The 26,866-nt window shown below is 54.8% G+C and overlaps 10 protein-coding genes across 10 annotated transcripts; 3 read left to right on the forward strand and 7 right to left on the reverse strand.

Annotated features, from left to right (window-relative positions):
* Nucleotides 1-214: 214 nt before the first annotated feature.
* On the reverse strand, nucleotides 215-1,853 carry B0I36DRAFT_252189 (DHS-like NAD/FAD-binding domain-containing protein; the record flags this gene model as incomplete). The annotated part of the gene is made up of 2 exons (XM_046150666.1): nucleotides 215-1,488; nucleotides 1,580-1,853. 2 exons carry the CDS (start codon nucleotides 1,851-1,853, stop codon nucleotides 215-217), a joined length of 1,548 nt encoding a protein of 515 aa, XP_046007231.1.
* A 442-nt stretch (nucleotides 1,854-2,295) lies between these two features.
* B0I36DRAFT_333638 (uncharacterized protein) lies at nucleotides 2,296-2,713 on the reverse strand. The gene has a single exon (XM_046155248.1). It carries the CDS (start codon nucleotides 2,475-2,477, stop codon nucleotides 2,301-2,303), a length of 177 nt encoding a protein of 58 aa, XP_046007232.1. The 5' UTR covers nucleotides 2,478-2,713; the 3' UTR covers nucleotides 2,296-2,300.
* Nucleotides 2,714-3,305: 592 nt separating this feature from the next.
* On the reverse strand, nucleotides 3,306-7,800 carry B0I36DRAFT_28135 (putative calcium P-type ATPase). Its single transcript, XM_046151487.1, has 3 exons — nucleotides 7,606-7,800; nucleotides 4,245-7,442; nucleotides 3,306-4,183 (listed from the first exon to the last, which is right to left on the reverse strand). The coding sequence occupies exons 1-3, from the start codon at nucleotides 7,656-7,658 to the stop codon at nucleotides 3,352-3,354; spliced, it is 4,083 nt and encodes a 1,360-aa protein (XP_046007233.1). The 5' UTR covers nucleotides 7,659-7,800; the 3' UTR covers nucleotides 3,306-3,351.
* Nucleotides 7,801-8,810: 1,010 nt separating this feature from the next.
* B0I36DRAFT_353751 (uncharacterized protein) lies at nucleotides 8,811-10,741 on the forward strand (the record flags this gene model as incomplete). Its single annotated transcript, XM_046157241.1, has 6 exons — nucleotides 8,811-8,831; nucleotides 8,929-9,215; nucleotides 9,707-9,801; nucleotides 10,298-10,375; nucleotides 10,597-10,612; nucleotides 10,672-10,741. 6 exons carry the CDS (start codon nucleotides 8,811-8,813, stop codon nucleotides 10,739-10,741), a joined length of 567 nt encoding a protein of 188 aa, XP_046007234.1.
* Nucleotides 10,742-11,602: 861 nt separating this feature from the next.
* Nucleotides 11,603-14,468, reverse strand: B0I36DRAFT_251696 (tubulin-tyrosine ligase family-domain-containing protein; the record flags this gene model as incomplete). The annotated part of the gene is made up of 4 exons (XM_046150633.1): nucleotides 11,603-12,335; nucleotides 12,408-13,094; nucleotides 13,391-13,456; nucleotides 13,546-14,468. The coding sequence occupies 4 exons, from the start codon at nucleotides 14,466-14,468 to the stop codon at nucleotides 11,603-11,605; spliced, it is 2,409 nt and encodes an 802-aa protein (XP_046007235.1).
* A 150-nt stretch (nucleotides 14,469-14,618) lies between these two features.
* B0I36DRAFT_434955 (uncharacterized protein) lies at nucleotides 14,619-16,336 on the reverse strand (the record flags this gene model as incomplete). The annotated part of the gene is made up of 2 exons (XM_046162739.1): nucleotides 14,619-15,945; nucleotides 16,144-16,336. The coding sequence occupies 2 exons, from the start codon at nucleotides 16,334-16,336 to the stop codon at nucleotides 14,804-14,806; spliced, it is 1,335 nt and encodes a 444-aa protein (XP_046007236.1). The 3' UTR covers nucleotides 14,619-14,803.
* Nucleotides 16,337-17,333: 997 nt separating this feature from the next.
* B0I36DRAFT_333647 (uncharacterized protein) lies at nucleotides 17,334-19,642 on the reverse strand. Its single transcript, XM_046155249.1, has 2 exons — nucleotides 18,430-19,642; nucleotides 17,334-18,354 (listed from the first exon to the last, which is right to left on the reverse strand). Exons 1-2 carry the CDS (start codon nucleotides 19,227-19,229, stop codon nucleotides 17,823-17,825), a joined length of 1,332 nt encoding a protein of 443 aa, XP_046007237.1. The 5' UTR covers nucleotides 19,230-19,642; the 3' UTR covers nucleotides 17,334-17,822.
* A 1,036-nt stretch (nucleotides 19,643-20,678) lies between these two features.
* B0I36DRAFT_367491 (DASH complex subunit Duo1-domain-containing protein) lies at nucleotides 20,679-21,325 on the forward strand (the record flags this gene model as incomplete). Its single annotated transcript, XM_046159477.1, has 3 exons — nucleotides 20,679-20,936; nucleotides 21,037-21,168; nucleotides 21,242-21,325. 3 exons carry the CDS (start codon nucleotides 20,679-20,681, stop codon nucleotides 21,323-21,325), a joined length of 474 nt encoding a protein of 157 aa, XP_046007238.1.
* A 377-nt stretch (nucleotides 21,326-21,702) lies between these two features.
* On the reverse strand, nucleotides 21,703-23,658 carry B0I36DRAFT_28195 (ribonuclease H2, subunit B). The gene is made up of 2 exons (XM_046151498.1): nucleotides 23,606-23,658; nucleotides 21,703-23,528 (listed from the first exon to the last, which is right to left on the reverse strand). Exon 2 carries the CDS (start codon nucleotides 23,252-23,254, stop codon nucleotides 21,824-21,826), a length of 1,431 nt encoding a protein of 476 aa, XP_046007239.1. The 5' UTR covers nucleotides 23,255-23,528; nucleotides 23,606-23,658; the 3' UTR covers nucleotides 21,703-21,823.
* A 380-nt stretch (nucleotides 23,659-24,038) lies between these two features.
* B0I36DRAFT_296537 (uncharacterized protein) lies at nucleotides 24,039-26,863 on the forward strand (the record flags this gene model as incomplete). Its single annotated transcript, XM_046151897.1, has 2 exons — nucleotides 24,039-24,342; nucleotides 24,402-26,863. Exons 1-2 carry the CDS (start codon nucleotides 24,336-24,338, stop codon nucleotides 26,861-26,863), a joined length of 2,469 nt encoding a protein of 822 aa, XP_046007240.1. The 5' UTR covers nucleotides 24,039-24,335.
* Nucleotides 26,864-26,866: the final 3 nt, after the last annotated feature.

Consider the following 26,866-nt stretch of genomic DNA (forward strand, 5'->3'; position numbering starts at 1 on the left):
ATACCAGTCCAACTTGACGCGATGGACCCATAACTCCTTGCTTGCTCCGATCAAGGACAAGAACAACAACAATTCTCAAATCACGCCCATGGGACAAGAGTGGCCTGGAAGTCGTCCAACAGGAACCAGTTTCGAGCGCAGAACCGCCAGGCAGATGACACAAGACGGGGCCTTGTAATGCCAGGGAAGTGCCCCATCTAGAGGTCTTGTGTGCTTAAGCATTTGTCGAGGACAGGTCAGGAAGTATAGTCACATCTCTCTTGATGACGTTCTGGTTGATCTCCGTGAAACGGTGCCGGTTGTCATAGCCTTCTTCTCGCTCGATAAGAACCAGCTGGTCTGAAGGGATCATGCTGTGCTGCAAGTCCCAGCCAAGCCGTCGGCAGAGCTCGGCAACAACGACGTCGCAGTCTCCTAGCATGTCGATGTCAAAATTGATGTGATTGACAGGTGTTCGTGAAATGTAGATCTGGGGCACGTTTGGTGGGAGGAACGAGGCGACTTCGGAGACAGGGGCAACCTTGAGCGAGGTGCCGATCACGATTACGAGGTCGACAAGACCTCGATCTTCGGCGAGCCGATTGGCAAACTCGTCCGGGAGGTTCTCCCCAAAAAATGTGATGTCAGGCTTCATCACCCCAGCCGTGGGGATGTTGTAGTCATCATCGGAGTCGTCATCGGACTGGCCACGTCCCCGGCGGGACGAGGAGCGACTGTTACCTTGCCGCTTGCGCTTCACGAGACCTCGCGCCCGGAGCTTGGCGATGCAGCTTGGGCAGCGGGGAATTGTGTCTGCTTTAATCTCTGCGAAGATGGCATGGCCGGGTAGCTTGTATCCGCAACGCTGGCAGGTGGCAGTGGCAAAAGAGCCGTGGCACTGCACAAGATGCTCCGGCTTGATGCCAGCATTGGCCTCGATGTTATCAATGTTCTGCGAATAATTGGTGAGAAGCTTGTTGCGGTCCTGCAGCATGGCAATGAACTTGTGGGTGGGCGTGAAGACCTTTGCATCGTCGGGAAGAATGTTGCGGGCAACGGAGTAGAATATGCTGGGATCTTCTCGGAAGACGTCGATATTGAAGACCTCCTGTGGATCGTTGATACCCAGACCCATCTTCTCGAGCTGGGAGTAGAGGCCTGTGGCTTTGGATCGAAAGTCAGGAATGCCTAGGGAGGTGGAGATGCCAGCGCCAGTGAGGACGATGATGTTGCGGGCGCGCTGGATGAGGCGGACGGCGTCGTCGACAGAGCTGTACTCGACGAGCTTGACGCGCTTCTGCAACTCGCGTGTCATGGCAAGTGTGAGCAGCTGGAAGTATGCATCGTCATCACAGCCCTCGAGAAAGGCGGGTGGTTTGACGCCGAAAGCGGTGATGAGGCGCTTGGCGGCATAGTCGCCAGACTCGATATGCCGCCTGTAGAATTCGACAGGACCCAACGTGCGGAGCTGCTGGCGAAGGACGGCTGCTTCCTCCGAGGGGATCACGGCTGCATGGGCGGCTCCGGGTCAGCGCTGGCTGCGTGGAGGAGACACTCGCAGCAGGCTCAATCAATCAATCAATCAATCGGTCAATCATACCTGTGTTGCCAGGGTCTTGCTTATCCTGTGTGAGGTCCTCAATGGCATCGGCATACAGAGATTCCGTCTCCCACGAGTCGCTGAGATCCAAGACGCGCTCCTCGAGCTCTGCGATGGCATCCTGGTCCACGGGGCTGGCTGAAGAGCGGACTTGTTTGATAGCGACGGCAGGGCGCTCGACAGGCGCGGTGCCCGGAGGAAGGGGATGCTTGCGCGGTCGGCCAGGCTTGCGCTTGACCGGCACCGCGGGCGCCTCATTGACGTGCTGCTGCATGGCGCCGCTTTGCGCGCTGTGGGTGCCGGCACCGTTTGTGGTGCAAGCCGCAATGTGCTCACGGCTGTTGCTGTCGTTGGGGTGGTTGCTGCCAGTGCTATTCCCGAGGGCGTCGTTGTCACCAGCCATGGATGGCAGTGGTCACAAACAAGAGGCTGCAAGAGCAATACTTATGGCCAAACCTGGCAGCAGCTGCAACCGGGGTGGGCAGTGCAAGGCCAGATCCACGAGACGCCAAAGTGCTGTTAGCAAGTGTCAATGTGGTGGACGGGCAACTCTGATGGAAATTGTGGTGTTGTCGACAAGGATGGTTGGTGCAACGGAGAGAGCCACACAGGGGTGGGTGGGTACCAGAGCAGATCTGGCCGTCTTTGTATATAATTGACAGACTCCTCTGGTTGCCCGAGTTGTCGAGCGCCTGCTGCTGCGCTTGGCAAGTCGACACAATCAATGCGATACGGCCCCATCACAGCCGTCAGCAGGGCGATTGGTTCCGCACATAGAGAAGCATCTATCTCTATCTCCATCTCTCTCTTTGAGGTGAACCAAAGAAGAAGAAGAACCTTGAGCCTCGAAGGGTTTTTGACAAGGCCAGAGCCAAGCTAGTGTTGTGTCTTGCCACATTTCATCCACACTGCCGTTGTCAACCCCCGCCGCGCATGGTTCCGACTTAGTCCCTTCCAGACGTGTCCAAGGTGCAACCTTGGGAATGTAAAAGTGTGACCAGGCGGGCAGAAGGAGGCCCCCACACCCACGCCCCCGTCAATCAGTCACTGGCAGAGCTGGCAAACAAACAACCAAGCAACCACAGTCTCACGCGGCCAACACAACATAGCTGCGCACCTTGTTGGCACTCGTCACATCTTCAGTCTTGGTCGATAGCGGCGAGCGTGACGTTCTCGCCATCTTGCTGCACTTGTGCTCCACGGATGTCTATTGGGGCGCAACCACGCTATCTGGTGCGTAATACAAAGAAGAAAAGCTCCAGGTTGATAAGACTGGATGGAAGAAGCGGCCAGGAGCGCAAGACAAAAAGGAAAAGAAGAATAAGGCACGTTCCTCTGTGCAGCATTATCAAGGTATCCATAGTGTAGCGAATGTTACCTCGGTGCCTCCCCACAGCACCCCCCCCCCGGCGCCAATCCATGTCATCTCAGCAGTTCTGCTTAGACTGCTCCTACTTGAATAGCTCAGTATCTTGGGCGCCTCTTCGTCGTATTTACTCGGGTGTTAGCTGCATGAGCCGGGTCAATGTGCCAACGCAAGCATTTACCCTGCCCAGCATGAGTCACGCTGGCTGTTGGGCCAACCCTCTTCGCTCCATCCCTTCATTGTCGACGCTGGCATCAAGGGCGATCTGCCACAGTGCATCAACCGGCATGAGCGTCGAAAGTCTTGGAGAGTAGCTGGACAATCTCTTGTCAAGGCCGTCTAACCAGGGAACACCGCCTCGCTTCGATGAGTGGTGAAGTGAAAACAGGAACAACCATCCGACCACCTAAGAAATGTGCTTTTGTGAAGGGGGTTGTGGCACGGACAGTGTTGGTACATCAGAGGAAGCACCAGTCTCTGGTTGCTGCTCACTCACAAGCTGGCTGTTTTCCCGGCTTGCAAGTGGCGATGGTGTTGATCGGGGCGGGAAGTCGCGTTCTCCGGCCGGCTTGTCGACAGGGGACCACGTTGCGCCTACACTGCCGGCAATGATGCCGGCCATGACAGCCGTAGCCCCGAGTGCCGAGTTGGATCGAGACCGTGTCGACCTGGACCGCGAGCGGCCTTCGGGCGTCAGAGCAGATGGAAGGTGCTCCTCCTGCGTCGGCGTGTGAGGCTCCCTCATCGAGTTCGACCGCGAGTGGGATGGGCTCCGTACGGCAGACATGAAAGCCTCCTTCGGGTGCTTGGCGGCAAACTTCAGATTGCTGACACGGCCGCCCTTGAACTTCTTGAGGAAGCGCAGGTCGTCCTTGACATCAGCGAATACCTCTGGGTATTCATTAAACTTTTCCTCGTCGGATACTGTAAGGCCAGGAACCCGGTTGCGCCGTCGCTTGATGAACGCTGGGATGCATTTCCGGATGAATTCATCAGGAATGCAACGGATCAACATGCCGATTGGGATCGAGAGCAGCCCGCAAATTAGGGCAATGCCCCACTGCGGACCGCTCTGAGGAGGTCGGCCTTCGGCAGTAGTGGTGGGAATGGAGAAGGGAATGCCGCCAAAGAAGATAATAAGAACTTGAGCGCCACACATGATCACGTTGATGCCGATGAAGAACCAATTCTGCGTCAGCCCCTCGAGAATGTTGAACTTGTTGTCGAGGCGTCGATTGCTGCAGGTCGGGTTAGCCAGATTGCCCGGAGATCATGGTTGACAGAACTGGGGGTACTTACTTCCACTGGTTAAAGATCTGCATCCAGACGAAGGTGTTGAAAACAAGAGCATCAATGTACGGCTCTTCGTTGGAAATACCGAGCTGCGTCGCGGCGTACTTGAGCGTGAATGTGACAGCCAACTGGTAAATAGCCTGTCCGATGATCATCTTCCACATGGTGATCGAGATGATCCCGGAGCCCTTTCGCTCAGGTTTGCGGTCAAGGACGCTGTCTTGAGGAGGGTCTGTCGCCAGAGCAAGAGCGGCGAGCGTGTCCATAATCAGATTGACCCAGAGGAGTTGCACGGCGGTGAGCACCGATTCTTGGTTGGCGTTGGCCACGGCAGTGAAGAATGTAAGCACGACAGCGGTGACGTTGACGGTGAGCTGGAACTGCAGGAAGCGTTTGACCGCGTCGTTGACTGCTCGACCCCACTTCAAGGCCTTCACAATGCTTGTGAAGTTGTCATCCATGAGAATGATGGCAGAAGCTTCCTTGGCAACTTCCGTGCCGGCAATACCCATGGAAAAACCAACATCGGCAAGTTTCAGCGCAGGCGCATCATTGGTTCCATCACCAGTGACAGCTACAGTCTCGCCAAGGTCCTTCAGACGCCGAACAAGGATTCGCTTGTCTTCGGGGCTCGAACGTGCAAGGACCTGCAGGCGGGGGATGATCTCGTTTTGCTGATATTTACTGAGATTCCGGAACGTTGGGCCTTCCATCACGATGCCCTCGTCGTGAAGAATGCCACACTCTTTGGCAATAGCACGAGCGGTCAGCTTGTTGTCTCCAGTAACCATGCGGACGATCACGCCAGCTCTTTGGCACTCTCTGACCGCTTCAGGAACGCCTGGCCGTAGGGGATCCTGGATTCCAACAAGGCCAATGAAGCACATGTTCTTAAACACATCTTCGAACAGAGCTTCACCCTTGTTGTCCTCACTTCGTCGAGCGTCTTGCGGAGGCCAACTCTCAAAATCGCGGTATACGAGGCCAATGGTTCTCAGAGATCGTGAGGCGTATTCTTCGATCAACGCCTTGATGGTCTCATCGTCGCTTGCTTCAAGGCGGTCGCTGCTGATATCTTGGTCCGGGCTCTTGAGCAGTTGTGTGCATTTGCCGAGAAGAATCTCCGACGCGCCCTTTACGTAGAGGCGTGCTTTCCCGTTTTCCAGCTGCGCGACTACACCCATACACTTCCGGCCGGAGTCGAAAGGAATGAGCTGCAGAATTTTGACATTGGCACGTTCCTCGCTGACAGCACCCATGGCAAGAAATTCGCGTGCGAACATAAGAAGTGCTGTCTCAGTCTTCGATCCGATGAACGTAGAGACCCCATCTACGTCGCCTTCAAAAGCAGTGGAGTTGAGCGAGATAGACTTCAGCAGTAGATCTTTAGTATCCTCGGCGAGCCCGGAGGCAAATTCCTGAGTTGTAAACTCCTTGGCTGACTTCTCGGTAGCTGCAGTTTCGGAGCCTCCGAAGCGACGCTGAGTACCAACGGCACCAGCGACTACGGTCATCTTGTTCTGAGTAAGTGTGCCAGTTTTGTCGGAGCAAATCGTCGTGGCGTTTCCCATAACTTCGCATGCCTTCAGATGACGAACAAGGTTGTTGTCTTTCAGCATACGCGTGGTAGCAAAAGCGAGAGCCAGCGTGACAGCCAAAGGCAGTCCTTCCGGAACTGCCACGACGATGATAGTAACGACGACGATGAAGATCTCGAGGAATTCTTGCCCTTTTGCTGAAGGTGTGCCAGTGTTCTGCGGAAGATGCGCGCAGAATTCGATGAACAGTACGATGAACAACAGCAGACCAGCCCCGCCACCAAGCTTTGCAATGTACTCGGCAATAACATTAAGTTTCGACTGGAGTGGTGTGACTTCGGGGTCCTCGTCCAGGGACATGAGGGTCTTGCCGTAACTGGAGTAGATTCCTGTGGTAGTGCACATGAATGTGCCGACACCCTCCATCACACGGCCACCCGACTGGATGAAGGGGTCTGCCTTCTTCAGATCTTCTCCGGCCTCGATGGCAGCGAAAACCTCGTCAGCAGGCCTCTTTCGGATGACGTCTGATTCACCGGTTGCCTGAGACTCGTCGCACTTGACGTTGAAGCCCTGGATCAGCAGGCCGTCAACAGGGATGAGGTCGCCTGGCTCGAGATGCAGAACTTCACCAGCGAGGATGTCGAATACTGAAATTTCGACCGTCTTGCCGGCACGGATGGCTTTTACAACCCGATCAGTCTTCTTGCGGTTGAGCTTCGCAAACTGTCGCTCCTTCTGCCAGTCGTTGAGTGAGCCGACGAGAACCACGATGACAATGGCTGCGATAATTGCTACGCCCTCAATCCATTCGACCGCAGGTTCGCCAGCCTTGTGTTCGCCGCCGAAAGTCTGGTACAGGCCGACCGCGAGTGAGATGACTGCAGCAATGGACAGTAGGATCAAGACCTTGTCATTGTACGTGATCCACACAAGCTGCAAGAAGCTTTTGCCCTTCTTCTCCGGCAGCCGGTTATCTCTGTACACACGAATTCGATCGGAAAATGGCACGTCAGACCCGCCAGCGGCTGCACCGCTACGCGACTGCGCCGCCGGATTGACCTTGTCCTTGGATGAACGAGCCGTGGCCTCTTCGAATGTGACTGTCCCGTCTAGATGGCGTTCATCTGGACTAAGGCCAGATTCACGGTTGCTGCGTAGACCGATTTCAATTCCAGCAAGGCCACCAAGCTTGTAGAACGCCGGCAAGCTTTTGGGGTTGAACATCTTGGTGAGCTCGCCGGGAGTGAAAGCAAATGGGTTGTTCTCGACAACGAAATCCTCTTCCTTGCCCTGATCCGGTTTCAGAGCATCGGGATCATTCATGATCGCATCGTTTCCGGGGCCAGCGTGGGAATTGGTCCTATCCGCGACGACGGTTTCTCCCTGGGAGAAGTTGACAGAGCGAGCACCATCGTTGCTATCAACCGAATTTTGTCTTGATCGATGTTCGCCGGGCACAGAAAGAAAGCCTTGTGCCTTCTCCCCCGTCTTAATGCTAGGGGTGCCGGGGTTAAGAGGGCTCACAGGGCGGCCATCTTTCCCTTCGATGGGTGCATTCGCCCGTGGGTCGATAGACGTGTTGTTCCTGTCTGCGGTTGGAGAGGCCGACGCGGTCGTCGAAGCGGGAGCAGTATCGTTCGCGTTGTCAATAGTGATTGTAGGGCTAACGGGATGTTAGAGACGAGCATAGAAGGAATGGGCTTGAGCTGCCATCCGGCGACCTCTCGCCATCATGCACAGTCCACTCCGTCTCTGATGGGCTCCAAAGCGGACGTCTGCTCGCATCATGGCGTAGGTCGCATGGTACAATGGAAGGAAGTACTCACGCTCGTGATCTCGCCGGCGCGGTGTCACCACCGTGTGGTGTGGACTCCGGCATCGTGAGGTCTGAAAGCTGTGCGACAGGGCAGCGTACTGGAAGCGGGCAAGTACACAAGTGGCTAAATTATGTCAAGTCGAGTAGCGAGACGGACGGTGTTGAGGTGCTATCGAAACGCCATCGACGATTTGTCGGAAATTCGCGGTCCAAGGGGGCCAGCAAGGTCTGTAGGTCGCAAGAGGGCGAACTCTGCGAATAAGAGACAAACCGAGCGAGGCAGTCGTCGATCTGCTGCAGGAACAAGAATGCTGACAATATACGAAGTGCTTTGCCGCCGTGAGGCTCTAACGCTGTGGTGAGGCGAGCCGTGGATGGACGAGACGCTGCCCGGGCTTCATGAGTAGCTCGATCCTAAAGGGCCAGGACGGGCGGAGGTCGTTTGAAGCCGTGGGTTGCTGCTTCTGCAGCAAGACGAGCTTGGGCAAACCACCAGACACGGGACGCGGTGCGGTTGCTGTGGCGAGAACGAAGCAGGCCAAGGAAGGAGGAAGCAGGAGTGGGAGCGTGAGGCCCCTGGTCATGATTGCATGCGCATGTGCCTGAAGACTCACCTCCGGTGGTGCGCTCATGGCAAGTTGCATCTCCACCCAACCAGGCACGACTCAGGCCCACCTCCCGGCCGCTCCCCAGTCCTGAACCCACACAGAGGCTGCACTGCCCAAACCAAACATCAGCACAGCAGCACAGCTCGTCCCGCCCCATTGGCCCATGCCTGCTTCGTCTCTTCCGCTGCTTCTTCTCAGTATTGTTATTATTATCCTTCTTCTTCTTTTCCTTCTTTTTTTCGTAATCATTGTCGTTATCCATTCTCGTAGTAGACTTGCCGTCACCGCAGCACCCACAGCCATCATCACGTCCAGCGGCTCATGTCATGCAACGCGCTACGGCCGCACTAAAAGATCCAAATCAAGGGAGGGCCGCTCCAACGCAGCAAGCACAACAACCCACCGTGGCCGGGGCCGGGCAACGATCCGCTACGCCCATGTTCGCGCTAGCCAGCCGTGGTCTGGCGCTGCTGCTTAATTTGCTTGGCGCCTGAACTGGCTGCTTTGTTTCGACTCGCTCTCTCTCCACGCTGGCGCCACCATCGTCAGGCTGCCAGCCCAGGGGCACCTCAATTCGCGCACGCTGGCAGCCATCAACAAACACAACATGGCTGGGCGCAAGGACCTGGTATCGCCCGGGAGAAGCGAAGAGCCCAGCCGGCCCAGGAGTCGAGCTTGGCAGAAGCGTCGAAATGAGCAGCGAATTGCGTCAATGAATGTGCTAGGCCTTGGCCTCGACAAATTGGCTCCAGCGCCAAGCCGAGCCAAGTGAGGCTGTGCAAGCCAGTGCGATGCCACCCCGGCCCAGTAGAATTGTCCTCTCTGGTGTGATGTGCCCAGGCTCTGGCCCCAAGGGTGTGCAAACGACACAGATTGGTCTCGGCTTGCTCCAACAACAGAGAAAGCAAGCGTTGTTGCTTGTGGTTAACAAGGGTGGTTGCATTTGCAACCGCTTCTGTGGGTGCCCCATCCTGGTTGTTGTATCCATGCTTTCCGGCTCTCGCATACTAGGGTAGGAACAGTCTTCGATGACAAAATGGAAAGCGATGAGCAGCACATTGACTTCTGTATGCCCCCAATCGAATCTTGCGCGCATCATTCAGGGCCCCGGACGTCCATTCCAAGCATTGCTTATTTGTCGCGACAGCAAGCCCGTCGAGCGTCATAATTACCAACTCTCATCATTCCAGCATCTCATCCCGCCCTGCTCAGGCTAGCATGTTTGATTGGCAACCATTGGCTCATAGCGCCACGGCCCTGTCTGCGTTTGCTGCTGTCATACGTGGACAAGAAGGCAGTAATAATGTCGGTGATCCCTCGCAAATTAGGCTCCTGCTCCTACATATGCCAAGGAGCCTTGGTATGATGGCGGGCCCACGATATGTCTTGGAGCTATGCATGCGCGGGTACCACCTGGCTGCGTTCACGGAGCAACTCTCCGCGCTTGTCACCACACACCAAAGGGGACCGGTGCCCGTCAGACTGTGTGATTTTCGCCTTCAGCCGGGCCCGCAAGCGGTGCGGCAATGTGCGTGCGTTTGCTGCATTCGCTGTGCAGTACTGGACGTGCGACGCCCAAGCCTACCTCGGCTACTCTGGTAAGCACTAGAACCGAGGGATACGCAGCAACTATGAGATCCCCGAAACGCTGGTGGTCCTTCGTGGAGCCTGGGCGAAAACAAGGTTAAATCCCAGCTGTTGCATTGGCCAGAGCAGCCCCTGGCCGGCCTGGCAGGTTTTCGAGAAGGGCCAGGGGAAAGGTACTGTCCACTGCCGCGAGGCCATCCATGCACACACAAATCACAAAACGCAGCCAGCTCAGCCAGCTCTTCCTCCACCTGCACGCACAGTGACGTCCGTGGCAGCATATGTCTAGTGAATGACGGCACCCATGCAATCATCCAACAACCTACTAGGAGGATATCCTCTCGGATCGCAGTCCTGACTGCGACAATGCCTGGAGCCATTAGTTATCTGCTCAATTGCATGCGGACCTGCCACTGTATTGCTGGTTGGGTGGTCTTCAGAGCACTTCAAAGGGGTGTCGCTTGCTGCTACACGTGTCCTTGCATAGATAAATCGCCAGCACGATAGATGGGCGCATTGCGGAGCGTACACGTGCCCGAAGATGCCCTTGCTGGGCACTCGGATTCATGCTGCGTGCTCTCCAGAGTAAGGACAGGCTTCTCAAACCTACACCGACTCGGCACGATGCGGTTGGGCCAAGCCCGAGCGGCTGGGCGACCGCTAGAATGCACAATAGTAGTCCAGCAAGAGGAGCGTCCCCGTGCTTGCGCAGCGCGGAGTCTAGAACCATCAACCATCATGGCAGTTTGCGCACGTCTAGATCCTGCCACAGTGACGAAAAAAATGAACACATTTGAACCCGACAGCGGATCGCTACGGCCAGTAAGCACAGTCGCAGGTCGGGCGCCAGTAAACTGGGTGGTCACTGCTATAAACAGTAGAGGCGGTCAGCCTCGCAAGGTTATCTCTCGAGCCAAGGACGACACCATGAGCCGCTCTCAGGCCTATTGAGCTGTCGCGATGAAACATTTCACCGGCCCTTGATGTGATGAGGTCACCAGTGGCAGGGCGTACCCGACCAGGACAGATATGGACAAGGACCTCGACGAATGGCTGTTGTATGCTGTATTGCATGTTTTACACCCATGTCGCTGCACCGCTGCCACGGCGCCTCTCGAAGCAGTCTCTACCTTTAGCGACGGTCAAGCCAAATCTTTCTGCTCACTTAGTACCTAAATTGGAGTTTTGCTGCTGCTTGGTGTGCTTGGAGCTGCCTGAAATTCACCACCATCAAACTCCTTCAAGCCGGGACAAGGCAGATTCCGAATACTTGATGCTGTTGGGTACACCGACATTGCTCTATTCAAGAGACTCACTTGACACTTCTACAAAGCACCATTTCCCACGGTCCCCGATTGATTAAATTTCGCCTTGCTGTCAGACTCAGTGCGGGCCCTGCCTGGCCTGACGCGAAAGTGCACTTTTCGGGCATGAAGGATTTTTGGCCATTGGAAGAACTGGTGCTGTATATGAAATCGATAGTCTTGATCAGGTTCGTATTGGCAGTATTGAGCCGTTGAAACGGCAGAGGCTGTGCATCGCTTCCGGTAGACAGTCCACCGGCCGGCCGGACATGCTTGTATTGCAAAAATCTGTTCGTATATAGATAACCGACCCCTCGCTCAAGAAAGTCTAGTTGTGCGCACCAGCGATATGTCACGACGACGATACAAATCGTGAGTTGGTTGTGGAAAGGTGAGAGGCAAGCTGTACTGGCTATGTCAGGTGTCGTGGGGAACTTGACGGGAGTGTGTTGGAATCATCGATGAACGAGGTCTTCACGCATGCCTTTTGCGTCTATTGATGTCTCCTCTACGCGCCAAATTGCGCACCAAGCTCAATCTTGCGGACCAAAATCAAGTCACGATTTTGACTGGAACGATCTTTCGCATCCCCCGCAGCACACGCCGTCTGCCCGTGCTCACTGCCCAAGAACCCGCCAACTGCGACCCTCAGTACGTTCTCCCAAAGTCCCTCGACAAGACTCTGCAACTCCGCACCCGTCTGTTTGAAGTCCGGGAAGGCATTGACCTCGAGTAGCCAGACATGCTCAGTCGCGTCAACCAGGAAGTCGAGCCCAAATATCTCGAAAGCATTGTCGAGCGGCCGGAAGTGCATCATCATGCCTCGTGCTGCAGCCTCAAATGCGTCACCTGTGATGTCGCACACCTGTTTCAAGATATGCTCCTTGGTTGTCTGAGGCAGCGAAACGTCCCAGAATTGCTGAACGGTATTGTCCGCCACAGAGCGCTGAAGGCATGTGTTCGTCAAATGCGACTCCAGGTCGATGGCATCTGGACTGTCCGTAGATGTGCTCTTGGCTGCTGCACCAGGCGCCACATAAGGCTTTCCAGCAAAGAGTGCCAACATATGTCGGTAAACATAGACATCTAGGCTTCCAACACAAGCGACGTAGGTTCGTATATGGAACTTGCGATCATCACCACTTAAAATCAGTGGTGGATTTATGTAAGGCTGTGCAACGAAGTGGCGTAGGTGGCTGGCATTGATGCCGGTGTCGTCTTGCTGATCATCTCCGTCGGCCCTGTCACCCTTTCCGATGACTTGTCGTCCGTCGTACCCGTCAGCTTCGTCCTCGTCGGACTCGTCATCGGACTCGTCATCTTCCCACTCGTCAAAGATTGCCTGCAGCTCCTCCATAGTGCTGAACAATCGGATCCCTTGACCACGATCACTCATGCTTGGCTTCAGTATCCACCACTCGATACTCTCAACAGATGCATCATTGGCAGTCATCTGTTCGTTCTTCTCCATGCTGGCCCTCAAATCGAATGCCTCAATCAAGGAATCGTCCAGGAATTCGGCATAGTCCACTTCGAAGGCTTCACTCCTCTTGACATGGGTCTTCAAGGACGAGTCAGGTCGTTTGGCCACCCAATTCTCCACGGTGGCCGAGAGATAATGTTTGCGGATGAGCGCTTTTCGAAGCATGTAACTATTTACCAGGCATGTTCGTGGATGCGTGCCGACGTAATCCCAGTCTATCGACTCGTACTGAGTGATCTGCAGTATCTTTGCGTCTTCTGGGGCATTTTCAGGCAAGAGAGACCTTACGGTTATCTCTAGGGCGTCATCCGCATCTGTCGACCGCTTGGGCGATGCCAACAAAGTGAAGGTTTCACGAGGAAATACCTTGTTTAAGGCGTCAAGGATCAGCGGCTGCACGTACGCATCCCCGTAGTCGATAAGAGCGTAAAAGTGATTTTTTGGTCTTAGTGCAAGCGTTGTCGTCCCCAAAGGTTTTGATGAGGTCGTTTCTTGGGCTGTAGCGATAAGACCTGACCTGCGTGCGTAGGTTTTGTGTTAAGAGTGCATAGTTCATGTCCTAACCATTGAAAGTCACAAAAACGTCGTGCCATGGGAGAGACATCCACGTCGTCTCAGCACATTGGTGAAGTTTAACCTCAAGAGATCAAATGGCATATGGCTGTGTTGAACTAGCATAAGGTGTTGCTTTTGTCCAGATTACCAGAAGCCAACCAAACTCCACCACATGCGGGACTGAATCTTTCCACATGATGTGCATCGACATGCAAACTTTACATGGACGACAATCAGAATGGGCATGTGCAAACTCACAATTTCAATTCTTGGCCGTGGAGATGAGGGGCTGCCTGCTGGAAGTTGGCCTTCAAGGAAGCGATACTAAAATGCAGTGTTGGCCATGATGAATAAAGCCGTATAGCATCACTCAGTTTCGGTGGAAGAGGCGTCGTTGGGGAAGCTTCACGTACCTGGTAAACCCTTGAGTCAAGGCCCAGCCGTCGTTGCCAGGAGGGGCCTCTTCAACGCTTCGGTAGACACCTGAGAATTTTGGGGCCCATTTGAAGTGCCGATGGGATACCGTCGAAATTTTGGTGGTCTGGTCATCTGTGGTTGGGATCGAGGTGGCAGCCTGCTCGCGCTCACGGATGCGCTCCTCCTCCTCCTCCTCATCTCCGACACTGCCCTCAACCTCCTCGAAGCAGCCGCCGTCGGCGTCGTCCCAGTAATTTTGTAGTACGTCGGTGAAGACTGCTTTCTTGCCAACATCCTGCACGAGAGGAATATTGACCGTGTACACATCGACACTCCCGTCCGAGGGCCATGCCTCGTATAGAGCCTCGATGACCTTGACAGCATGCTTGCTGGCCGCATTGATGATCGTAGGGTCGTGCTTCCTAGAGAAGAAAGCATAAGATACTGCAATGGATTTCTTCCTGCAGGCGGCTCCCTCGAGAGCCCCTCCCAAGGTACCAGAGCTCAGCGCAAAGACGGAAGTTGAGTTGCGACCATAATTTGGCCCGCTGACAACGAGATCGATTGGACCACGGTGCTTGAACAGGTGATGAATACCGATTTGTGCTGCACTCGCTGGAGTTCCGTCCACCAGAACCCATTCCTCTTCCCCGTTCTGTGATGGTCGTGTATGTGTCGAACCCTGAGGCCTCGAGCTATCCGGGTCCAGAGTGACGTCAAAGTGCTCAGAGGGTCTATAGTAGGTTGGCTTCACGGTCTGGCCAATAATATGTGCTTTTCCTATCCATGACCGCTGTGAGTGCGGCAGACAAACCGAGACCACATGTCCGGAGGCCTGGAGATCACGAATGAGCTGGTGGACAAAGGGCGAAGTGCTGACGGATGGAGGGCCGTCGTCATTGGTGACCAGTATATGCATGACGGATTTTGACAACCCCACGGGATACCGAAGGAGCGAAATGGTAGAAGGGCACACTGTTTGTGGAGGCGAGTTCTGAAGACAAACAATAAAGGTAGCGCAACGGGAGAAAGGCCCTTTGCTAGTGCCAGACAACGACATCATTTTATAGTGGGGGCGGGGCACTAGGAGTGGCACAACAGCATCCTACATGCTTGAAGAATGCCTGATGAGTACGATCTTGTCACTTGAATTCTAACTGGTGTCGTAGAGCGGTCTGCATGTATTGATCACATGCATCTAGAAGGTCTGATGTCAGATCCTTGAAAAGCCTGTTGGTGTATAATGTTTAGAGCCTACAGCCTCGCCTTCTTCGGACTGCACCCCTTCTTGCTGTCCGCCTCAGTGGACGCTTCCCTTCTTCGCTTGCCCACTTGATTGCCCGCTTCTTCGCCATCTTCCGTTGCTTCAGACGTGTTGATCATACTCGCATCTGGATCGTAGGTCATGTTCTCCGGGTCCCGTAGGGCGCCCACAATTTTGTCAACGCCCATGTCGTCGCCCTCCTCTGTCTCTACGAGGTCTGGGTCAACCCATCCCTCGGTGTAGCTACCGCCAAAGTCGATGATCCACAGCTTCCCGTCCTTGTCGACCATGAAGTTGTCCGCTTTGGCATCGCACCAGACAATACCGGCATCGTGGAGCACCCTGACGGCTTCTTCTGCCTGGTTGGCCCACTCCTCCCTCTTCTCCTCCACGACGTCCGAGTCCAACATCCGTGTAAGTGGTGTGGGGTTCTTGATTGCTGTCTGTAAGAAGCCCATGATCTGGTTCCCAGAGGAGCCACGGCTGCCGCCGTACCACCGTACCAGACCTCTCACTACAGGCACATTGATCTGATGGTGCAAACCTTTGGCTTCAATGTCCTTGAGGCTTTCGAGTTCCCGCTTGGTTGATGCTGTTTGAGAGGCGTCGACCTGTTTGAAAAAGTATATAGTATCCAAGTCTTTTCTGCCTTCACCTCCATTTTCGCGCTCGTTGTCTGAGGTCTTTTTGCAAATCATGACTTCTGTTGGTGCGTGAAGACCATAATGGTCTCCAGCAGCGACAACCTCAATCTCGCTAGCTTCGTACCAGGGGATGTCGAGCTTGTAAATGGCCTTTGGAACCTTGATCCGCGGGGCCATTTTGACGATTTTCTCCTCCAGTTCTGGCGAAGTCTCCAGCTGTTGTTGCGCGGCTTTGCCGTCGCCCCCAATGATGAGCTTGTAGAAATAGGTAGGGCCGCTGTACCATTCCTGTAGGGTCTGTCTGTACACCTTGGCGCCTCCGATCTCTGGAACAGGGTCCAGTCTGTCGAATACACCCGAAAATGGCGAGAGCATCCACTCGCGCAGTGCTGTCTTGGGATCTTTCTCCAATTCGGTCCCCTTCAGTGAAGGCGGCAATGGTGACGGAGTCCTCTTTTGAGCAGTCCCCTGTCCTGGAGAAGCTAGGTCTACACCACTATCCGTGTCTGATGTTATGTGGTTTTCTTTGTCGTTACTTGATATCTTGTCGTTGATGTGGTTGCGAGTTGCCCTGGGGACACCTCCCTCGTTCTCGCCTGGTCCATAGGTCCGATATATCCCTTCTTCCTGTTAAGCTCTCAAGGCTGAGATCAACCCTTGGAACTCTTCTCCGACTTTTGCCGCACTTTGGGGCGAGCTCCCCTTGAAGTCGGGATCGTCAAACGTCGATTTCAATAAATCCCGTGCATCGGCCACAATGTTGAAACGGAAGTCCTTGACCAGCACAGTCAAAGTACAATGGTCATTTTCGTTGCCAAGGCTAAAATTGAGAACATGGGCCTCGTTGGCCGTAGCCTGGGATCCCTTGGTTCTGGTCATTGTGTTTGTCGTTCTTTGTGGCGGTTAAGATGTTGTCGTCCCAGTGCCTTAAAGAAGTGAGACCACCAGGCACGTGGATTATTGACGGCCATTCCATGTCCTCTAGCAGACCCAGCGTTTTACAAAATACTTCGGATTGGAGATGTCCGCAGTACTCGTAATATGACTCGGTAAGTGGTGAGATCATGACAAGTCAGGTTTCAGTGACCTGCGGCGGTTCGGTACAGACTAGCATGAGTAAGGGAAAGTTAAAGGATTAAGTCAGCCCAGCATCGGCGTCTGATGCCGAGATCGTGGGCAGCCCGTTTTTGCTTTTACGATGCGGCGTCGGCAGTGAACGGCGATTATTGATCACTGCCACTGTAGGGGAATCCCAGCGATCTAGAATGCCGCGAGCATTGGCGTGGCCATCGTAAGAGTAGCATGCTCGACGATCTACACTAGAAAGACAAATGTCAAGCGCCGATCGTGGTAGTGCGGGCCGGTCCCCAGGCTCGTGATGACTGACTGAATCATCACTGTCCATATGGGTCGTATTTGGTCGCATTCCGTCACACCAGGCTTCTCTCCTCAAGCGTTCATGGCGCTGCCAATTATTAAAACCCATAGGTTTTCTTTCTTTCTTGGGGGTTGTTTTTGGAATACACATGGGCAAATGAATGATTTGTGCTGCACAATAAACGTACCAATTGCGGATCACTCAGAAAGTAGACTCCAATGCGTCATAGACACCGTGAGCTAGTTTACAGAACCATCTGGGCCTAATGCCCTGTTCCTCTTTCTACTCCGGAATCACCATGAGAGATCACAAAAGTCGCACTACAGGTTTTCCTGGCCTGTGCCCATCCTCAATCGTGCACTTACGAGTTTGTAATCATGAGCGTGTCCAAACGCTTTTCATCCGTGCAAGCACGGCTTATAAGTCTTGCTCAAACCAGTGGTTAGAGCAAGTGTGGCATCTTGAAGCAGACCAGTCGGTCTTACGAGCCGTCTGAGATGGGGTCAAATTCCCAATGTATTATCTATCTACTGTGACTGTCCAAGAGCAAAAAATACCGTACTTGGCGTGCCGTTGGACAAAACCACTTGCAGCCAAGCGACCAGAGGTGCGCGAAAAAAAACCCGAGTGACATCAATCTCAGGATACCGGTGCGTGGACTGTCCTTTCCGTCCGATACGACGTTCTGCCTTCAATGAAGGCAACACTTTCCCAACAAAACCCACGTCAAAATAACCATTCTCTGAAGGTATTCTGAATTGCAAACCTGCCTCGCTGACAACAATGCTCGTCAAGTCATTAAAAGTGTGTAAGATAGCACATGCGCACGGCAGAACAAATGTATCCTGTGGTAGGACTGCTGACATCCCTTCCCGGTTATCGACAACCTCATAGTGCCGCGGATATGACACCGGCTGCGTACCACTTGCCGTGGACAGTCGCAACAACTCGTAAAAAAAGAGGCGTTCGCTGTTGTTTGAGTGGCGATCATGCTCTTTGACGCTTCGAGGTCTCCAAGGAAGACTCGAGAGGCTCGCCCTCACGCTTTAGGCTCGTTCGACCAGACGTTCGCTTAGAAACACGCCAGCTGTCGAATGGGCTACCAGACTTAATGGGCCGCTTCAGTGGCGATTCGTTCGCGAGGTCCTTGCTAGTCGTGCGTGTCGTACGAATGGTGGATGGAGGCGAGGCAGGTGCAAAGCGTGGTGCTTTGGGTGTCTTCAGGTTGTCTTCATGCGCTTCTGCGGGTGTCTCTGGGTGAGGCATAGTTGCGGCATTCAAGAACGACACGCCGTTATCTTCGATGTCCGTGACGGCCTCTTCGTCGTCCTCCTCAGTGGCGGGCGCCTTGTCCCGAGGCGGGAAGAGCAAGCGAGGTTTGATAGCTGAGCGAGTCAGGCGACGTGGCGTCTCCTCATCCGCTGCGGCCTCAAGGGACATCTCATCATCACCAGCTGCAAGGGCAGACGATCGACCGTCCTGGCTGTCTGAGAACTTGCGGAAAATCTTCTTTCCTCGGCTGGTTGCGTGGGATGTTAGTGAGTTTGACCTGAGGACAAGGTGACTCGAGGAGAGATATTAGATTGCAACTTACAACACGTATACTATGCCGTCATCCCTCTGCACAGCTTCTTCGACGGTTTGCGAGCCTTCTCCCGGAATAGTGACCTGACGACGCCTGCTACGTCTCTTGGCGGTCTCTGGCTCGAACGCGACGTCACTGTCGTGGGCGGCAGCATTGTTGGCATAGAAAGGATTGGCACTGCTCCTATCTATTGAAGGGATGCGATCTCTTGAGTCGGTGAAGATGGGAATGGGCTGCTCAATATCTTCGGCAACAAAACTCTCCATGGCAATGCCCGAGTACTTCTTGGCTTTCCTCTTCCGTGGTGACGCAATCATGTCAGACTCGGCGCTAAAGAGGTTGCGTGCCACGGACCGCACGGCTGCTGCATCATTTTCGTTTGGCTGCTTGCGCGGAGTCTTTGCTGGAGTGGGGAGCATGGTGCCGACGCGAGAGATTGATGCTGAGCCAGTCTTCGACTTGGAGTAAGACGAGGATGTTAGAGGGATGGGGAGTCCATGGCCAGCCAAAGTAGGGGCCTCTGCGGTGCATGTGTTCGGGGCGCGGCGGACAGAGTCCATGGCCGGAAGACGGCGCTTCTGAGGAGAGGTGGCAGGCGTGGAGAAGATGTTTGATGCCGGCTTGCGGGACGCGGATTTATGCGTTGTTGTGTTGGGTGAAGGTGTGCGAGCGCTAGCACGTTTCTCCGAGATACGAGCCGACTTGCGCGGGGAGAAGGGCTCCCAGGAGTCGCTGTAGCCGTGCTTTGGGGTGTCTGGCGTGCGCACGCTACCTGGAGGCGGAGGTGTCGAGCATAGATGGGAGGCCATGGTTGCTGGGCAGTCGGGCGGAGCGAAGCCTAATGGGAGCCAAGCGGGTTCGTGCAGAGGACAACTCTGCAACGATTCATGTGCCGCAAAGGTGGGCAAGAGCGCCAAGAGCGTCAACTAGGTGTAGCGAGGATGTTGCTAAGAGGTTGAAGCAATGGACTTGATGATGCGTAGCGACAGGATGATGATGATGTTGTTGTGTCGTGGTTGTCACCCAGAGACGGACGGGGTAGTGTGTGGATAGGGAGTACTGTGTCGAACAAAATGTAGCAACGTGCGATGGTGTTTGTGCTTCGTCAATTGAGAATTTGCACGGAGTACGAAGCAACGACAGGCGAGCCTGCTGGGGGAATAGTATTTTAGGAGCAAGGACAGGGACGGCCAGGGGAGTCAACGACGGTGGCATAAAGACGTGGCTGGGGCGGGAATGAATGGGAGGCTCGAAGGGAGGGCGGGTGTGGCCGTGGACACAGGGCGGTGGGCAGGTCCTTTGCCCAGGTGCCCGCCCGCCCACCTGGGAATTTCCAACGTGCCCAAGTACCGGAAGGCTGCAGCGCATGTCCCAGCCACCAGCTTTTCCGGTGTTTCTGCACAGGGTTTTGGAGCATGGGTACTCGCGTGCAAGCAGACCAGTACATCTCTGCTTGGCCCCACCCAGCCTACCTGGGCACGTCGGGTCCTTACGCAGTATGCCCAGCAGCAACCCGGCCTGCCCAGGTGTGGAGTCCCCTCGTGATGATGTCTATTTGTTTTGCGTTACTGCCTCCAGCTCTCACGTCTCGTCGCGTCTAGATCAGTGGTTGACGCGTCCAACACGCGTCACCTGGCCTCCCACTACCAGGCATATCTGCGACGGGCCGCACAAGACACAGCTACTATCTGGCTGAATATGCACGTGATACCTACTGGATGGGCAATCTAGCATGACAGGCATTGCAACCCTCATAGCAACGGCCTATTCGCTGTCTGTCGCCGGCATGGTTGAAGGAATGTTTGTGGATCCTGGTTGAGGTGCTGAGGCCCATGCGTGGTCATTGTGCTGGTCTGAGAGTGTCCGCTGCTCGGCGGGAAACGTGCACTGACTATTTTTCAGGGTTCAAGGCTACCATAGTATCAAGCCTTCGCGCAACTAAGACATCCATTGCTGAGGTGACGCCGGTATCCATGTCTTGCCTTGCCCAGTGCGCAATGGCTCGGTACTTCATGTCCACCTGCGAGAGTTGAACCTGCTTGGATAACGTAGATCAGGTTAATTGGGAGAGTTCCCGCTCATATTTGTGGGTCATGAGAGCCCCTGCCCAGGTGCCCCTCATTCGTTAGCAAGACACGAAGACAGCCGTTCAACGCCTGAACAACCGTAATGCCTCCGGATGTCCAGACCCTGAGCCCGAAACCTGCGCTCAAGGTGTCCCGTCTACATTCTTCGCAACCCGCTTCCGCAGCCGAGCCATGCCTCCGCCTCCAGGCCACGAACTGTCTGATTCGGAGCCCGATGAGGCATTCGACTCGCCTATCAAGAGGAGCACCTCCTTCCGAGATCAAAACCGACCAAAGACACCGAACAACCAGTCTTCTCGCTACGATGAGCAGGACAAGGACGACGCTCGCGAGACGGTACTGCGCAGGGAGCTAGAGGGCGTGCGCAACATCAATGAGCTGATCGAAGGTGTTGTTGGCACACTGGAAAGAGCAAAAGGCAACATGGCTGTAGGCTGATATTCTTTGACCTGCCGCACCGGCCACCTGTTTGTGCTTGGCGGATGTCCTTGATGAACAGATGGTGCTAACCTTCTTCGACCTTCCGAAGACCGTCTCAAAAACCGTCGACACTGCGAGCGCGCTGCTCAACACATGGACGCGCATTCTCAGCCAGACGGAACACAACCAGCGATTGATCCTTAACCCGACATGGAAAGGCGCCAGCGCGGACGTTGCGGAGGTAGAGGCAGAACAAGCCGCCAAGGCCGCGCAAGCAGAGCGCCGTGCCGCCGAGGATGAGCGCCGGCGGACAGAAGCAAGGCGACGAGCGGAGGAAGCACAGGACAACGCTCACCGGCAGCGAGAGGGCACCGGATCGTCTGGCGGAGCTGGACTAGGCAGAACGCCCTCCACAAGAGGAACACGTGGTACTAGGGCGAGAGGTGGCATCACTGGTGTCCGTACCACGAGGAGCACTTACAGAACAAGAGGCGGCATCACCAGGGGCAGCAGTAACGTAGGGACGGCTGATGCATCGACTGCAAATACCTCAGCATCTTCGTCTTTTCACGCGGGTACTAGGGGTTCGTCGGGAATAGCAAGGGGATCAGGCACCACTCGCACTCGCGCGCGAGGGACGACAAGAGGAAGCTGAGACAAGCCGACAGGTCACCACCCAAGAACGGAAGAAAAACCCACCCGGCAGCAACAGTTTGGATTTCTCGCTATCTTCTTGACCGCGACGAAATTTCGAGAACCTTACAACGAACGAGTTGGGCATAACAAAGTATAAAATAGATGATACCCACGGCAATCGATAGCTTGCCAATCGACTCCTTTACGCCAAGCATATGCTGTAATGATTGAGTAAAGTCCTACGCATCCGGCCAGACGCTTCACGCCTTCTTCTTAAAGAAGTCGCTCATCTTCTTCATTCCAGTCGTGTTCACCTTCTTCAGGTTTTTCACACCCCGACTTTCACCCGCCTTTTTCCTCCGGTCCTCCTCCTCCTTGAGGCGCTTCTTCTCTGCACGCTCTGCTGCCTCGTCATCGTCAAGGACACGTTTTCGACTGTAGTCACTCATGCTCCGCGCCGACGCCGCGTCTTCGCGCATCTTCGCGATCTTGGCAAGGTACGCATCCAGAGGCGCAAAATCCACCATTGAAGCGCCGACATCCCTGGCCAGGAGGGCTTTTACGGATGCTGCCCGTGCTGGGGATAGATATGCAGAGCAGATGTACGAAAAGGCCACGCGCAATCTTTGCAAAGCCACAATCTCAGGTCTTGCCTGAACAGCTGAGGTAAGATCTGTGACCGTGCCCTTGGCTTCTTCCTCGTCCAGCTCTGGAGTGGCCAAGAGCGAGGTTGCTGCTGTGGAGGTCATCGATATATCCGAGGCAAAACTTGCCGTGGCATCGGAGGCAGAGGCGGACGACTGGCTATCAGCTCCCCGGGGTGACATTGGTGTAGACACTGAGCACTGTTCCTTCTCTTCAGCTGTATCTTCACCAACGACCGTGGACTTTGCGGTATCTGTTGACACATCCCGGACCTTCAATCCCAGCATGGGGGCTTCCAAGGCTTTGGTCACAAACTTTTCCTCCATGCTTTTTGGCAGGGCTTGCCGCGCCAAGGACCGCGCCTTGCCAAGGAGCTCGTTGAGTAGCTTTTCCTCACTGAAGCGAAACATCAGCTCGTCTCCTGCTTCAACAGTATCGCAGATTGACGCCATGCGGGACTCGAGCAGTTTTTGCAGCTTGCCACCAGCCCAGCGCAAGATCTCGGTGAGATGCGGTGAAAGTTGCGCAATGGAGTCAAAATGGTCGTCGCCGGACAGGAAGAGCTTCTTCTCGTCCGCTTTAGCAGTTGAAGATACTGGATGGGTGGCCACAGCTGGTAGAACGAGGAATAATGGATCTACTGGCGTCGCGACGTAAAGATCTGCTCCTTTTGTGATCCTTGCGTGGAAGACGCGGCTTTCACCCAGAGTCTCACTCTGTGAGGTCGAAAGAGGTCCTCCATTTGGTGGACCAGGCTCTATGAGCCAACTTTTCGGTGTCGATTTGAGAGCCGACACGCGTGTGAATTCATAAATGCCACTTTCGGGGCAGACGAGATATCTCGCGGGTTTGCCTGTTCGAGCGCACAGTAATGACACTACTCGAGCATCGGCGCTCGCTTCCGTTGGGAGTATGAAGACTCTTGGGGGGTTGTTTGTCTGGACTGGTAGAGCAGAGGAGCTTTCTGAGTTATCGGCGGCCGGAGCCCTCTCTGCGGATCCTGACTTGGTTGGGGCCACAGCCTTCGATCGAGTTGTTCGAGCCATCGGATGAATACCGGCGCGAAGGTGCGACAAGGACCGCAGGAGTGTCGTTCACTGGCAAGTAGCTTTGTGGATGCTTGCAGCTGGGTGATCGTGGAAGACTCGATTTCCTTCGTTGTCGGTGGCTAGACTATTCTGATACATCAGTCGCGCTGACGTTGTCCGCCCTCGGAAACGCGCAGTCGTCGGGATTGGTTTCGCCCTGAATTCTCAAATGTCGTCGCGGTGGCAGCGGGCAAACATCAACGCATGAATGTCATGCTCAAGTGGTCGATTTCTGGGCAGTACAACAATGGCCCGCACGAAAGTTAGCCCTGCCACTTACCATCGTAGTGTCCTTGAGTTGGTACGTACAGTCGGTGGGCCTATTCTGGACACCTGACGTTGAACGCGTAAATTGAGTTTACCCATGCCGCGCGACGAAAGACGCGCCGTGCTAGTACTGTTTGGGATGTCCGCACTCCGAGCCTGACCCCATCACCAGATGGAGGGCCACAGCAAGTCGGCGACTGAGTGCTGCCCGATTCGCGAGCAAACCCGAACCTGTATGGCATGCAATTATTGATGGTCAATTATCGATTGGCTGGAGTCTCTTGGGAGCTGTTACGCAATTGCAAAGTCGCTGCCAAGTCGCAACGCACTGGCATGTATGCCCCGGCAGTCACGAGCACCCCTGAAACCTTATCGATATCACCCGCTCCGCGAAACATTGCGCGGGTTGCCTGGATCCTCTAAGGTACCCTAGTCCGTCTCAGCTTTATGACCTCGGGTTCTTGAATCACAACCACCCAAAACGGTTTTCGAGTCGTTTCGCGCAACGACATCTTGAGATTCGCGCTGGTTCTCCTTGGTTGTTCCGCAGCACCGCCGCCGTTGGTCATACCTCGAGTTTACGGATCAACCGAGATTGTCCTCTTGTCCCTCTCACTCCACGCCGAATTGGCCTTCGACAGCATCGACCAAAACATTGCTGATGAAACCTCGTTTCCATCTTGTCGTACCCGCCAACGAGTGTCTGACCGGGACGTGCATGCGGTAGGACCACTACACCAGGGCCGTCGCAGGCAAAGTCCAGGTAGACGGCATGGCAGGCACGTTTCCTCGCTCATGCGTTTGGTTGCATAGACTAACATCCTGCCTGACCCAACAGGGAATCTCTCTGATGGGCCCCAATGGCCTCCTCGATCGCCGCACGAGGCCCTGCTGAGCACGCCGGGTGGCCGGGAAAAGCTGCGTCGCATGATGAACCGCACATCGCCTTCCCCATCTCCGTCGAAGCGGACCACCGGCACAGCTCAGACACAGGCAGCAGCGATGCTTTTCGAAGACGGGGACGATGACGATGAGGACGACGAAGAAACTCTACAGCTCAAACTAAAAGCGATACAAGCCCAGCTCAAATTGAAGAAGTTGCAAAAGGAAAAGGCAAGGAAGGATGCCGACAATGAAAGCACCACCAACAGAGCTGAGTCTACATCGGTATCAAGCACATCGATCATGACAACCAGGCCCGCCGCTTCATTGACAGAGAGAAGAAATACATCTTCACACCAGGCTGAGGTTCAAGTGCCTGCCTCTCCCGTTCGCAGGACTCAGCAGAGCATGCAAGATCCCACATCTCCAAGCCGAATACGCTTAGGAATCGACAAAGGCTTGACTGCAAGAGACATATCACTCAAGCGAGCTCCGAGTCTGAGGCAAACAGCTCGAGCAGAGCACGACAGCCGCACGACACAGCGTACAAGAGGATCGACCGATCAATCGTCAAGATCAGGTGAAAGTCAGAAACAGGTCACGACGTTCGGGCAAAGAATGCAGGCTGCACGATCGGATGAGGCCAGTCGATCGGATCGCCAGGCGCGGATCAGGCAGGTCCGGAGTACGGCATTTGGCCTGGGGAAGACTGAGTTGGAGGACCTCAAGAGGAACGCCACCGAGATCCCAGATGTGCCCGACGAACCCATCCAATTCACGCGCGAGGACGTTCTGTCACGCGGCCCGGAACAGAAAAGGAACGCGGCCAACACGGCCAGTGCAGCAACGCGGACAGCACTTGATATGCCAGCCATCGAGCCATACTCCGGTTTCCATCTGAGCAAAAGAATCATTCCTCACACCACCATGGCGCGGACCCTGAGCGGCAAAGAAATATACAACATTGAGGATGTCTTGAAGCATGTCAAGGCACCAGACTTTGAACTACCAGATATTGACAAGGACATCGTCATCTTTGGTATACTAGCGTCCAAATCGGACCCCAAGGCGCATAAAACCAAAAGCGCCCTCAAGGAAAAAGCAGGAAAGGACGATAACGCTGCGAAATACATGGTCCTGAAACTAGTCGACCTGCAGTGGGAACTTGACCTCTTCCTATTCAACACAGGCTTTGACAGATACTGGAAATTGAGCCCCGGCACGGTGATCGCCATACTGAATCCTACAATTATGCCGCCGCCGCCAGGTAGGACCGATACGGGAAGGTTCAGCCTCGTGATCAACAGCGGTGAGGACACCATTCTGGAGGTGGGCACTGCTAGGGATTTGGGCTTCTGTAAATCAGTCAAGAAAGACGGCAAAATCTGCGACAGCTGGGTTAATAAAAAGCGTACGGAGTTCTGTGAATTCCACATGAACTCTGCGCTGGAGAAGCATCTCAAAGCTAGGCAGGATATCAACGCTTTCAATACCGGCCCGGGGCCTCGCAATGGGAATGCTTCCAGCAGCACGAGACGAGGCAATTCCGCGCGCGGTAAAGATGGAGGAGGTGAAGACAAGAGAGCACGAGGTGCCTTCGATCGCGACACGCAAAGCCACTGGTTCTTGCACAAGAAAGACAGTGCTGCTGCGATGCTGGACAATGAGGTGCTGTCGGGTCATATATCAGGCACCATCGAGCGTGGCGAGGCTTTGAAACGTCGTCTCGCAACCCAGGAGAAAGAACGAGACATTATGAAGCAGCTTGGCAAGGTTGGAGCTGGTGCTGGCAAGGAGTACATGCGCTTGGCACAACAGAAGAGAGAAATCCCCACTTCTGGGGCAGACCTTGTACACGATCCTGACTCGACTTCAGGCAGTACAGGAGCAGAGGGCGAGCCGAGACGAATGGATGCCCGGTCTCTTGGTCTGTTGAAGGACAAAGATCACAAGATCCATCTCAGCCCCGTGAAGCGGAAGCGCACGGAAAGCGCACTGTCTGGGTCATTTGACTCGTCCTCGTCAACATCCCATTCCTCGGCGTTCCCGTCCAGACCTCCCAGTGTCGTGAGCAATACCAAGACACAGGCACTTGGATGGGGTGGTGGGCTCAAATCGAAGCTGTCAAGGATGAAAGATGGAGAAAATTTGCGGAAGGGCAATGCGAGCTCGACGCCCCAGGAGAGCGACATGAGCGGCACAATGAATAGCGTGAGCAGCGACCATGCGCCGTCTCGTAAGAAGACGCGGTTTGTGACAGAGAAAGGCATCCGGATCGCAGGACGCGAGAGTCTCGGTGGGGAGCTTGCCAGTTGCAGCAGCGATAAGCCTGGCGATGGCGCCAGCACGGCGACGGGGCCACGGATGGTCATGCTGGATGATGATGACGACGATGATTTGCTAATCCTTGACGAGTGAGCC

Source organism: Microdochium trichocladiopsis (genome assembly GCF_020744255.1).
Source record: "Microdochium trichocladiopsis strain MPI-CAGE-CH-0230 chromosome Unknown B0I36scaffold_10, whole genome shotgun sequence".
Lineage (NCBI taxonomy): Eukaryota > Fungi > Ascomycota > Sordariomycetes > Xylariales > Microdochiaceae > Microdochium > Microdochium trichocladiopsis.

What these genes read in the sequence shown, in the direction of transcription:
- B0I36DRAFT_333638 (XM_046155248.1), bottom strand. Translation starts at nt 2,477, where the DNA reads ATGTGGCAAGACACAACACTAGCTTGGCTCTGGCCTTGTCAAAAACCC.
- B0I36DRAFT_28135 (XM_046151487.1), bottom strand. Translation starts at nt 7,658, where the DNA reads ATGCCGGAGTCCACACCACACGGTGGTGACACCGCGCCGGCGAGATCA. An exon ending in GCGCCGGCGAGATCACGAGC is followed by an intron (nt 7,443 to 7,605) that starts GTGAGTACTTCC and finishes ACATCCCGTTAG; the next exon opens with CCCTACAATCACTATTGACA. An exon ending in CAGATCTTTAACCAGTGGAA is followed by an intron (nt 4,184 to 4,244) that starts GTAAGTACCCCC and finishes CCCGACCTGCAG; the next exon opens with CAATCGACGCCTCGACAACA.
- B0I36DRAFT_333647 (XM_046155249.1), bottom strand. Translation starts at nt 19,229, where the DNA reads ATGGCCTCCCATCTATGCTCGACACCTCCGCCTCCAGGTAGCGTGCGC. An exon ending in GACGGCATAGTATACGTGTT is followed by an intron (nt 18,355 to 18,429) that starts GTAAGTTGCAAT and finishes CCACGCAACCAG; the next exon opens with CCGAGGAAAGAAGATTTTCC.
- B0I36DRAFT_28195 (XM_046151498.1), bottom strand. Translation starts at nt 23,254, where the DNA reads ATGGCTCGAACAACTCGATCGAAGGCTGTGGCCCCAACCAAGTCAGGA.